This window comes from Melanaphis sacchari, unplaced genomic scaffold (assembly GCF_002803265.2).
Source record: "Melanaphis sacchari strain LSU unplaced genomic scaffold, SCAv2.0 Contig0_pilon_pilon, whole genome shotgun sequence".
NCBI classification, from domain to species: domain Eukaryota; kingdom Metazoa; phylum Arthropoda; class Insecta; order Hemiptera; family Aphididae; genus Melanaphis; species Melanaphis sacchari.
In genome coordinates this window covers 10,804,135-10,818,022 of record NW_020270366.1, presented here as the reverse complement: position 1 = coordinate 10,818,022, position 13,888 = coordinate 10,804,135, and the positions used below count along the sequence as shown (strand labels likewise).

Here is a 13,888-nt window from a genome sequence, read left to right as displayed (position 1 = left end):
TGAAATATTTTTGGAAATAATTATATCCTTCTACAGTATTATTATAAACGTAAAATAAATTACTTCGCCAGCTTCATATATAAAAAAACATACCATGAATAAGAAATTTATTAATTGATATGCACCGATAGACCACATTTGCTCAAAATCGTTTTTATTGAATGATATATCATTTAATTTAAATTTATCACACCCATAGTAGTGACCCATTCGACACCTGATGAACAGCAGAGCGGTACTCACTTGCTTACCTTATTTTTTAAGTAATTTATTCCCTAAAATTTAGTTTAAATATCTACTTAAGTTTATATTAATTACTAAGTATAATAACTGTATAGCTAGTATTATAATATAGTATTTCTCTAGTTTTTCAATATTATACATACTAATTGTTACTGAAATTAATTGAATTATCATTTACTAACAATGCCCTTAAATATTATTTAATTTTTATTATTGGAGGCTCATAACAACATATATATATATTTTATTAGGTCATTATCAATATTTTATTAATACAGGAAATTATATAAATAGTTATACCCTCTTATTTTTAAGATCAATTTAATCAAATATAAAATGTTAAGTGGAGTATAAAAATTGTATAATTATCATTATTATACTATGTTTGTAAAAACTAAGAATAGATTATACAATTCCTGGAGATACAATTTCGAAGAAATAACTAAATTAAAATGATTCTCAGGGCACTAAAAAGAAAACGATAACCTACTCCGACAGCAGATACAGAGAGCATACGTATATATTTTATTTTTTTATTTAATAAATTTAGATGTGTCAGCATATCACATGCTATTACGAGTTTAAGCAATTATACAATTTTACAAAACACAATGTTATGTTAGTTATGCTAAGTCGTAGTTGGTTAGGTATAGATAATTTAAAATAATATAATGATAAAAGGAAGAGAAATAAGGTAGTACATTAATAGATGATAAGTGATAACTGTACAGTGTACATAACTGTGCTTAAATTTAATGGAAGTTATCTGGTCGATAAGGTTATGGAATACTTCTATTAACTGTGAATAAATTTAAGACTGATGAGAGAAGGACTAATTAGTAAGTTTAAATTTGATATAAAACCTGAGAGTGTTGACAATTTTGTGTTCTTCGAATGAGTTTTGATTTTTAGTGGCTTCCGCATAAGATTTTGTTTATGTTTAACTTAAAAAAAATATATATATACCTTATTGTGTATTGTCAAAAACTCCACTAAATGTTATAATATTATTATTTATTTGAAATTATAAATGTTAAATTTAAAATACATTCACTTGATTACCTTAAACTACAATCGTTTTATTTAATATTCACAATGTCATCTTCTATAATTCGGTAAAATGTTTACTCGGATATAAAAATATTTCAATCTTGAAACTAATCAGTTTCTATTCGTGCGTAATCAAAAATAAAGTTTAAGTTGTGCACATAAATGCATGATAATAAAAGATCAACTTGTGGGTACACGACATGCAATTTAGATAGACCCCTCTAAGAGTTAGCACGCAATTTGGACATTCAAATTTATGTTTATTTTTTTGCCATGCCATTCGGATGCACCGTATAAATGACTCCACCAAAAATTCAACCCTTATTAACGCAACTATTCTGCCGAAGATTCACCAAGATTTTACTAACCTATCAATTTAAGATAAAATAAAATGTAGGTTGAATTATAATTTATATGAAGTAAAAAAACAGTCGTAGAAGTGTTCGAGATTGTGAATGATAATATTAAAATATATTATATCAAGTGATTAAAGAGCGTTTACACTCTTACCTTGCATGACAACCTCGGTCACGCAGTAATCCTCGGAAAACAGGCAACAGGTCTCGTCAGAGCGACTGTAATATAGGTGATAATGCGTACGAATAGACGTTATTAATTAATTTATTACATAGACTCGTTTCCCCAGAATATTATCATAATTTAGGTCTGCAAAACAATATTAAATTATTTAAAATAAACAATATGCACTTATGAACGGCGACGACGTTTTCCCAAGACTAGCCACAAAGGAAAATATCACTGTAACCAGCTTATCACTCTTACAGTTTTACCGTGAATATTACATACTATAAAGCCGGGTTTACAATTACGTCGTTTCTCGTGTCTGTGTGTCTTTTATCGTTTTCTGATTGGCTGATGTAATCATATGACATCGCTGTAATCATTTACCTATAGCTTATCATAATCTAACCAGATATTTCCAGAGTTAGACCTCAACTTTTTGACACAACTCGATACAAATAAGCACGCGCAATGGACGACGTAGCTATAAATCCCGCTTAATTAAATATAGTGATCTTGACAGACTTTATTTAAAGTACCTATATATGTAACAGTTAACGGCACTTAAGAAATTTGAATGATTTTTGATTTGGACGCGTTTTGAAATATTAGCAACCAAGTTCGTAGATCATTAAAATTCACTATTTATTTTTTTTAGAAAATGTACTTGTGTCGAAAATTTTGTTTTATTTTTTTCATAATTTAGTTCATCTAAAAGAAACGTTAATACTAGAGCTAGGATTTTAATGACCTAAAAATACAAAAAAAATGCAAAAATGACCTAAAAACTGGTAAAAATGTATTACTTTTTATTAAAGTTAACAAAAAAGTTAATTTTTTCTTGTTTTTAAAGCGATTTTATTTTAACCTGTAGATATTAAATGTTTTGAATTTTAAATTAACACTATTTATGTATTACGTATACTGAAATCCGAATAAATTAAAAATGTCTTTTTTAATTATTATTTATTAATAAGGTTACATCAGTTAATATTCCATTAATTAACACTGTCTTATGCACAACTGTTAATACTAAAAATTATTCACGGTATAAATGGTCGATACACCTAGCCACAAATATAATTTTTTAATACAATTAATTTTGTATTAACCGAAAAAATAATTATGTTTTTCTCTTTTGAATTATTTTCAACAATATATAATATATATATTTATGAGTGTGGCTACAGTCTACCACTTGGAATTTACCCTTATATAGTTAATAAAACGATTCTCTATTATTCTGTGGGTTCAACAATTAATAGGTATAACAGGTGTATATAATAATATATAATGGGAATATTTGAATAAATGACTCTTTGAAAACGTCGACATTCCAATCACTCATTGGGGGAGCGAACCTTTTTTTCGTCTTATAGCACGTAGGAACAATACCGAATTCCTTATAGACTATTCACCCCAATGAGTATAAACGTGTTTGCATCAGATTTCTTGGAATTGCAGACCCTTCGTACATAATATAGGACTTGTTTACATCAATGAAAGTAAAACCGGATCTTACCTGTGGTAGACGAGACTACGTCCTGCAGACGACCTTATCGTCTCATTAATGTGTCTTCAAGGTTTTATTGTTCACGACGTCTGTTCCCATTGAACAATTTTGAATCAGTTTAAAAGTTCATAGAACTCTGGGTGACTCCTCCACTAGGTATGAAAGAAAAAAAATACGATTTTTATTTTGAAACTAAAATAACATATTATAATCATAATATACTCGTATATGTATAAAATATATTTTATACAATACGAAATAGCTTTGCTATTAAATATTGAAGAATATTATTGTTTGAATATAAATAGTAAATGATTTAATAAGCTATAGATAATATTAATATTTTTTAGTATATAATCCGGTCCACGATTTTAGTTATTAATTCTAATACTTAAATTATTATACTAACAATTATTTTTTTATCGAGGTAATAAATTTCTGAAAAACGTTTATTGGCAAAATATCAACTCTTCGTAATTACAATAATAACAACAAATTAACACTACAAATATTAAATTATTATCATGATTAGGCTTATTCTCAAGTTTCGAGGTGAACTACATGACACAAAATGAATAATACGTGAATACATGATGTTTATAATTTTTGTCTATTAAACAATTCACGAGTAAACAATTTAAAAGATTTATTTTTTAGACTATTTTTTATAGCAATATTGTTATGTATGCTATTTGTATGTATAATGCGTAATTTTTTTTTTATTCAATTCGACAAAAATCCATTGTATTACGAATTGACTCCATCATGCGCTTAACGCCACAACCACAATGTATTCGTACATTAGATATTCATACAAATGATAATTTACAAATAGAATGGGTATTTAGAATGTGAAATTTATGAATCTGATTTGGTCAAATAAATGTGTACAACAAATTTTATGAAATATATTTTCTTTTTTTTTCCTATAGCGGCGACGAATCTTTAAAAGTGAAATCCACAGTGTGCTTACATACTTTGTACATTATTTTCATCATGGTCTTTTTATGCAGTTTGTATACCGACAAATAATTTTGAAACAAATACACAATAATTATCAATGTCGATATGAAATAAAAATAATTCGATGGCCGCTCGTAGTTTTTCTGCTTTTTTTCACGCGTTTAAAATGTGTTTTTTCTTTCGTAAAACCATTGTATTTTGACAATACACAATATATTATTATAGACGGCGCAGGCACCAGACACAATACCGTCATAAATTCAGATAATCAGATTAACATCAACACATCGTCATATTTTCTACAGTACGGATAATCGTCGTCAACAATAAGGTTTATGTTGTAGTTTAGTGCCTACTGTCTGTACGCGTTACAATACATTGACTGCAATCAAAAAACACTGTTTACTGACGGGTAAGTTTTCAATAAACATTTTTTTTTTGTTGTTGTTGTTCTATAGATTTAACTTGAGTATTTACAAATACATTGAAATAAACTCTGTCGAATTAGTGTCTAGTATCAATCCAATATAAAATATTAATAGAGTAATAAATATTAAAAATTACGTATTGTTTGCATTATATACATAACTATTATTAAACAAGTAATTCTGCAGTATCAGTAATAATATACTAAATATTAAAATGTCGTTCGAAAAAAAGATTATTATGATTAAATAAAAACTAAATGAATATGTTAAGATTTTTTATACATAGCATGATTCAAAAAGATGCTTACCCCCCCCCCCCATGATTAGGTTCTATGAGTAGAGAGAATGAATGTACATATTATGAATATTAGTTTTACATTGATATCATTATAATTTTTTTTTTTTTTATTGTCTATCATAGCGTTATAGAGCAGTAAAAAGTGCTTCAATCTTAAATGAGGTTTCTAGTGACCAGTTGGATCTAGTTACGGAGTTAAAAGTGTTTAAGTCTACGGGAAGTTTATTATTTAGTCAAAATGTTTCTATACATCAATGACACCCGCATACGGATCACAGATGGTTCGGTGATTTTATATGCATTTGAACATGATTTGTTTGTTTTTGTGACAGTGGATAAATAAGTAATTTTCGATATTGATGAAAATATTCCACTTTGAAATCTAATATAGAAATAATATTAACACGCACGATATTTTACGGACAAAATCATTCCGGTCATCGCTTTTGGTTCAAAAGTATAATTCAAATTTAACATATCCATTATAGTGATCTACTCGAAATATACCATACAGAAGAGCGAGTATCCATGTTTTTCATTGATAATGAATTTATTTAATTTTTTATTTTCAGAATATTTAAGTATATGTACTACGTAGTGCTTACACATTATATCGTATAATAAAATAAACTTTGTGTTCGAAGTATGAAAACCCCTCTTTTTAGTTGTAAATTGTTAAGGAAATACATTTTTTTTTTTAAATATATATATACCTACATTTTTAAAGTTATATTATATTAAATTCGGTTAGACAATGTTGACATATTGTAAATAATATATTATATTTACACTATATATAAAATGTATAAAATTAATATTAAAAGTTATCAATATTTAATTTATTTATTAGAATACGAGTATTGTGCGTTTAAATAAACTGAAAAAAACCTGATTAAACAAAAATTCAAACGAACAATTTTTTAACTTATAACTATTATAATTACTTGTACATTATTATTAAAATTAATATTTAATAGATCCTACTTTTAATTTTAAAGTATATTATTTTATTTATTTTCATAGAGGTAACTTTTAAACACTTTAAATATGTATACATAATCTGATCAAATTGCAATTTATTATTGTTTTTTTTTTTGTGACAAATATTTAGCATTAAATTAATATATATTTCAGTATTTACATGACAACTTTTATGATTTGTATGCTTTTAGTTTAAATGTAAAATTAAAAATTAAGTTAGAAGAATGCAATGGACACATGTCTTCAACTAGTCCAGCCCAATCTTTACATATCAAAAAACACTTCTTTCCAAATTTTTTCTTTCGCAAATATTTAGTATTGTATGTATTTATACACGATCATCCCTAAAATTCTACCCATTAGTTTTCAAAATCCGTTTTTTCTAATTCGAACATAACTTCAGTCTTTTTTCACCTCAAAAATATGGAAAATAATTAATCAAAAAGTAATATCAAGCTTTATGAGTTGTAAGTTGATGATAAGCTTAAGAAATAAATAAATTTCAATGAATGACATTCACTAACCTTATATTAGTTACTTATATATTTTTTACTATTTAAAATGACTATTATTTACTCAGGGATAGACTTAAAGTGAAAATTTTGGAGGGATTTATTTAAATGTTCACACCGCACAAATACATAACTTATACATATTTAAACATGAATTAAAATCCAACATTTGCGCTCTCTTACTTTATTAAAGATGCACAGAATCAAAGTGTTATAAATTAATAAATATTGATTTTATAACTTACTCGCATGTTTTTAATTTATTTGATAACTTATACAATTGAATTTTTAGATTAAATATTTCTATGAAAACAAAATGAATTACATATGTGCGCAGTGTGAACTCTTGCAGTGTGTCAATCTTGGTCTTTCGGTCCTTCAAAATCCATCCCTGTACCCTCACTGGAATTACTGATATTGCCTAGTCATTACCAATATTGACAGTAAAATAATATTTAAATCAAAATGCTAACGAATAATTTTTAAGTTATTAAACAGTAATTATTAAGAGTTATCTTCTATTAAATAATAAATTTAAGCTAATTATAATTTAAAAATGACAGTAATTACTATATAATATTATTTTATCCAAGTTTTAAAATTTGTAAAAAATATTCAATTACATGAAATAGTTATTAATTAATACATATAATATATATTAACTCACTACTTTATATAAATTGTTCAATTTTTGATTCATATGAACCAACATTTTCAAAAAAAAAATCTAAAAATATATTTGTAATAAAAAAAGTGGATCACATTTGAATAATAAGTTTAAAATATAAAAAGTTAAAAATATAATATAATACAGTACTAAAAGTATGGTCCATAAACATATTTGAATATTCTAAATACTATAATCTTATTAAAGATTAAAATGTATCGTATGTTGCATTTTTGTGAATCACGTTGTAGATATATTTAGTATTATAGTTTATTTAACAGAAATATGTATATTCGGCTATATTAAACCGATTTTAAGTACCTAGGATGATATTAAAAATTCGTACGGTGTACCTTTATAATAATACAATTTTAAAATTTACAAAACAATAACTTAGTTTTACATAATATATGTACAAATATTTTTATTATATTTTTGAATTATATATTTTATGTTAAAAACTTACTTTGTTGTTTTCTATGTCAGATTTTAGAATAATTTAAAATATTATACCTAAAATTCGGTTAAACAAAATATATGTATGTATATATAATATATATATGTAGAGCGTTACCTACCGTTGCGTCCACAACAAGGAATGCTAACATTTGAATATTCCGAACTCCAGTGTTTAGTGTTTACATTTTTTTGCGTTTTCTATATGATATTATGTCGTTTTGATATCGTATAAATATACCGTTTGAAATCTGTTTTTTTCTCCCGTACCGTACCCGCTGCGGCATATTCTGTATAATTTGTGTACATTTTTTTTTCATTCACCCGCATTTGGGACATAATCAGATAATAATATTATAATAAATATGCTCCACTTTATAACCAGTTTTTTAAACGGGACGCGATCAAAACACGGGGAAGGTAAAAAAAAAAAACTATATACAAATAAATAAAAGGTCAAAATGTGTCGTGAATAGAATACGTTTAAGTTGTGCACATTAAAATAAATGAAAAAAAAAAACTATGTGTGACATACTGCAGCAGGAATCAGGTGGATAGCAGTATTTACGTGTGTAGCTACTGCCCTAGTATCAAATGTTACTACCCCGCAAGATTTACGCTTGTATTTTTTTATAATTATATTATTAATCAATTCTATATTTGAAAGCAATAATGATACATTTAACATAAATCATCTCATTCGACCACAGATAATATATAGGTAAGATATATCATCATGTAGGCTATCTGTTGAGGTCAAATATAGGAAAAATCTATACTCACAAACGTGTAGGTTATGAACCATGTTTGTGACATACTATCATTCTTCTGACATTTTTCGTCATACAGGCGATTAGTGTTACGTCATAATTACTATAATTCCTTAACGAAAATTGATGATTGAATTATTTGTATAGGGCTATGTAAAAAATATATAATTAGAAAAATTTAAATGAAAAAAAAAATGTAAATTTCAATTTACACTATTTTTACAGTTGTTAAACCTATTTATTAATTCTATTAGTTATTATTATACTTAATAATGCACAATTATAGTTAAAATATTAATTTAAACAATGTTATTCAATACAATTTTTACATTTTTTTTTTGGATCCAACGGATTTATTAATAAGAAATAATAACAATAATTACGAAATATACCTTAATCAACCGCGTATTTTTCGATAGTTCATACTTATAATATACGCTTATGAGAAAACCACTATAAACATTTATAAAATACAAGGGTAACGTTTTAATCCATACCGAACATGTATTCACGATACTTTTTGAGCCCAGAATCTAAGATCATTAATTTATTACTGTATAGTGTATAATATATTATGATTTATGGTAAATAACAGTATATGTCAATCGACGTAACTGATGTGTCTTACGAAATAAGTATAAAAAGAATCTATGAAACTATAAATACGTATGGCTATCCAGTGATCCTTCTACACGCACCATTAATTTGATATTTTAATTCTACGTTAAATTTTATTATATTCTCAATTTTACAGATTCTAAACATTTTATTTATTTATCTTAATAAATAAACATTATTAAGTGTTAAAGGTTTTCTAGTTTAATTAATTGCTATTTATCATTTCCTCGTAGGTTGTTAGAATTTACCATTAGGTACTATATTATATACAGAGCTGAACATTTTTACTAACCTTAAATTATAACTTTCTAGATAACTAATAACTGTTATTGTACTATAATAATGTATCTATTGACTCGTGTTAAAGGAACTTAAATCATGTTTTGGATCATTGGTGTAATATTATTTGGTGCGTTGTATGCTGGTTATCTATGGCATTCTAACAGAAATTTACCCCCAGGCCCTTGGGGCCTTCCAATCCTCGGTTATCTGCCGTGGCTAAATCCTGCAGAACCTTACAAAACGTTGACAGCACTAGCTTGTAAGTATGGATCGATTTACAGTATTCAAATGGGGAAACATTTTGCAGTTGTCATGTCGGATCCGACACTGGTTAGAATGGCATTAGCGAAGGAAGAACTAGCAGATCGTACTAACTTCGAAGTTATCAACGAAATCATGCAAGAACATGGTAGGTATCTATAACATCTATGGCCTGTACCAAGTTGAATAGTATTTAATTATTTACTAAAATATACAGAGGATCTTCAATTATTCGCACTAAATGAGACTAGGGGAGAGGGGATTGCGAACAATCAAACAATAATTAAAAATATACAAAGAACAAAAATTTAAATGTTTTATATAATTAAAAATAAAATTAATATATAAGTATAATATGATAAAATAACTATAATAAATATATTGTTAAAATTATGTTTATAAATTAATCATAAAATTTATCATAAATTTAAAAATATATAATTAATATGTATTTTTTTTTTTAAAAATCGTAAAGCGGATATTTTACAAATAGATCATCGACGCTCCACTGTAGTTATCATAGTTTTTATAAGCCATTTTTTAAAGTAGATACAATTAAATAATGTATAGGGCTAATATTTACACGTGGACCTCTTTGGAAAGAACAGCGAAAATTTGTGTGCAATTGGCTTAAGGTAATCGGCGTGTCTAAGTTCGGAGACAAGAAAAATCACTTACAACTACTTATTACCAACGCTGTGTCTTCTACAATTTCGGTAACACTTAAGACAGAGATAATTATAAATTATTTAAACCAATTATATTTTTTTAAATTTAATTAATTATTTATTATATATATATATTTTTTTAGAAATTACGACAGTTGAATAAATGTCCAATTGACACAGGGACGTTTTTTTTAGTACAAGTAGGAGATTTCATAAATCTAATAGTGTTGGGTAAAGCGTGGCCAGAAGATGATCCTAATTGGATTTATTTACGAAATTTGGCTGAAGATGGATCCAAAAAATTTGCCATAGCTACTCCATTGAGTGTTTTGCCAATATTAAAGTTAGAAATGAATATCATTATTTATGTAATATCTGTATAAAAATGTGTTAAACAATATTTTGTTGATGTAATTTTCTTAGGATAATACCTAAATACAGAAATACTGTTTTTGAAGTAATCGAGGGAGTAAAAAATACGCATTGCATATATAAAACATTGATGGAGAAACGTGGAAACGAAATTAATGATTGTGACGATCTGATGGCCATGTTCATGAAAGAAATGACAAAAAGAATAAACAATAAGGATTCTCATTTCTTTACCGAAAAACAATGTTGTTTTCTTCTGTCTGATCTTTTTGGTGCTGGTGTAGAAACTACCGTCAATACCCTTAGATGGTTTCTTCTTTACATGGCTTTAAATAAAGAAATTCAGGTAAAAATTGCATATTTTTAATATAATTGATTTAAGTATTATACTATACTATGTATAATGTATATTGTAATGAACTTATATAAATACTTTATTTTTTAATTCTGACGAATCAATAAATGTATTGATTTTACAATAATATGTTTTTTTTTTATTTGAGTATAATGTATATGATAAGTTGTCAATAAAATGCTTCAATTTTCAACTTTGAGGGTGGTTTTGAATAAAAAAAAATAGATCTAGTTTGTACATTAATGAAGTCAAAATTAAATTAGTATTTTTTTATAGTCAAAAAAAAAAAACTAGAAAAAATAAGAATTTTTACACTAAACAAATTTTGATTGAATTGGTTTCTTTATTTTATTATAATTCAAAAACAAATAGTTACAGAAATTTAAAATTTTCACCGAGTATTTATATTTTCATTTTCTAAGTACGATATAATTTTCAAAATATTTTGAACTATTTGTAGATAATTAAAATTTTCAATTGTTTTTTTTTTTATAAATGTCAATTTTAAAAGAAATTATTTGCTTACATTTTTGAAAATGTAACACACAATTCCACATAAATTCTTCTTATACAAGTATATGTATAAAAATATTAAAAATATATAGGCACAATATTTTTTTTTATATGCATTAAAGTTAGAAGATTTTCGAAATTCGTTAAATTCACTTCGTATCTAAGTTTTGAAAATTTAATATAAAATTCTTCACAAGTATTTCAAACTAAAACCGTTAAATCTCAATAATTTCTATTAAAGTAATTTACAATTGAGATGAAATTACTTATTCAAACAATAAATAACGATATATTAACTACTTTTTTTTATATAATTTAAAAATATTATTCGTGAAAACTTAAATTTTTCACGAATATTATATTATAAATTTGAATAGGAACATGCAATAACATGATTGATTTATTTTAAGATATTATCTATTTATATTATGGGTCTATTTTTACTGTTTTACGGTATTTACAGAAAAATATTATTACATTTTAAGTTTTATAAGTTGATTTGTTATTAAAATATTTAATACTAATTAAATTATCAAAAAAATTTATATCACATCTACCTACCATATTACTATAAGTAAAATAAATTAACAAGTATATAAAAAAAAAAATATATTACAAAATATACTTTGAATACTTATAAATAAGTTAACAAACGGTCTCTGACCTCTACTGATATTCGTTTTTTGTATACAATGAGATATCATTGAATTTAAATATAATATACCCACAATAGTGACACACTCATCACTTAATAAACAACAGAACGTACAAACTTGCCTAACTTTTTTATAAATAGGTATGGATTATATATTTTGTCGTAAAAAATGCAAAGAAAATAATAAAATACAGGTATAATCATTAACCTCATCTGCTTATTATTATGAACTGTTACTTGTAGGTTAACTACACTGGTACTTATGTAAATATAATGAATTATGGTATCCAATTATAATATAATTAATGTTATTAAATTTAATAAAACAATTTTTATATATGATCGTTTTCAATATTTAATATTACATAAATATATTTTAATGATACTCTGATAGACAGATTTTTTAGGAGTACTAAAATAAAAATAACTTTCAAAATATCTTGAAGTATAACAATAATAATTTAAAGTAAATGTTGATAATTATTTAAAATTTAAGAGATATAATTATGCGTATAATAAAGTATCACGGTTGTATTTGAACTTAAACATGTGTAAAAGATAAGCTAATAAAAAAATCACTCATAACGTTTTATTGATATCATTTTGATGAAATAAAACATTTTTAGAATGACTTACAAAAACTGTTGGATTCGATGTGCATCAATAGCGGAATAATAGATTTAGAACACATTGAAAAAATTCCATTGCTAAAAGCTTGTGTGTTCGAAACGATGCGATTACGGCCGGTAGCTCCATCTGGAATACCTCGATCGGTCAACAGAGAAATTACAATTTCGGGATACCGCATACCAAAAGGGACCATGGTTTTACCATTACAGTGGGCAATGCACCACAACGAAAAGTATTGGACGGACCCTCAAATATTTCGACCCAAAAGATTTTTGGACGACGAAGGAAATATGATAAACAACAAAGCGTTCATGCCATTTCAAGCCGGTTAGTAATTGATAATAAGAAACGTTAATTTTTTTTTAAAACGATTGTACCAAAGTAGTCAATATTATGTAATAATGTTTTCAGGTAAAAGAGCTTGTGTTGGAGACACGCTTTCCTACTGGATACTCTATTTGTTCGGTGCAAATATAATTCATAATTTCAATGTTTCTACAGAAGACGGTCTATCCGAAAAAGAAATTAACATTATCATGGATGGAGAGTTTGGCATAACCCTCAGTCCGGCTCCACACAACATTGTCTTTAAATCTCGAATTTAAGATGAATTGGCGTGCAATTTGTTTTTTAATTGATTAAAATGATTTTTAAATAAATATAGAAACATACAAAATGTTGTAGATACTAAATATTCTAAATATTTTATGTTCATCAAATGTATATTTTTTAATCCGCCAATAATTATGTAGTATTCGGGTATTCCATATCACGGTGATTTCACGAGTATTTTCTGATTTAATATTTATGCACGTTTTTATTAAATATATGACGTCATTCGTTTACAAAAATAAATCGTGATTACCAATCATTTAAAATTTGTATTTAAGAATCGTAATTATAATAACTGCATTCAGGTAAAACAGATTATCCACTCGTGATAATAAATTGATATGATGATACCACTTTATCTCTCTAGATATAAGTGAATGAGTGAGTACATATTATGTGTGTAATCGATTTTCTCTCGTTTTATCCGTGTTTGTAAACAAATTAATTAGTTAATAATTCATGATAACATGTGTAATGCACTTATGGCGGGAAAACGATTCTCTTAATGTAGGAAATATA

The 13,888-nt window shown here is 25.8% G+C and overlaps 1 protein-coding gene across 2 annotated transcripts in view; it reads left to right on the top strand.

The window, feature by feature from the left end:
- LOC112595055 (cytochrome P450 306a1) overlaps nucleotides 1-13,561 on the top strand; it is a 33,197-nt gene extending 19,636 nt beyond the window's left edge. Inside the window, exons 2-8 of one of the 2 annotated variants that reach the window (XM_025340174.1) lie at nucleotides 4,517-4,703; nucleotides 9,389-9,712; nucleotides 10,135-10,280; nucleotides 10,376-10,575; nucleotides 10,656-10,950; nucleotides 12,754-13,084; nucleotides 13,169-13,560. In XM_025340174.1, coding sequence (XP_025195959.1) covers nucleotides 9,400-9,712; nucleotides 10,135-10,280; nucleotides 10,376-10,575; nucleotides 10,656-10,950; nucleotides 12,754-13,084; nucleotides 13,169-13,362 — 1,479 coding nt within the window. In that variant the 5' untranslated portion in view covers nucleotides 4,517-4,703; nucleotides 9,389-9,399 and the 3' untranslated portion in view covers nucleotides 13,363-13,560. Of the gene's footprint in view, nucleotides 1-4,516; nucleotides 4,704-9,388; nucleotides 9,713-10,134; nucleotides 10,281-10,375; nucleotides 10,576-10,655; nucleotides 10,951-12,753; nucleotides 13,085-13,168 lie in introns of both variants that reach the window. The other variant, XM_025340239.1, reaches the window with a different exon arrangement.
- The last annotated feature ends 327 nt before the right edge of the window (nucleotides 13,562-13,888 follow it).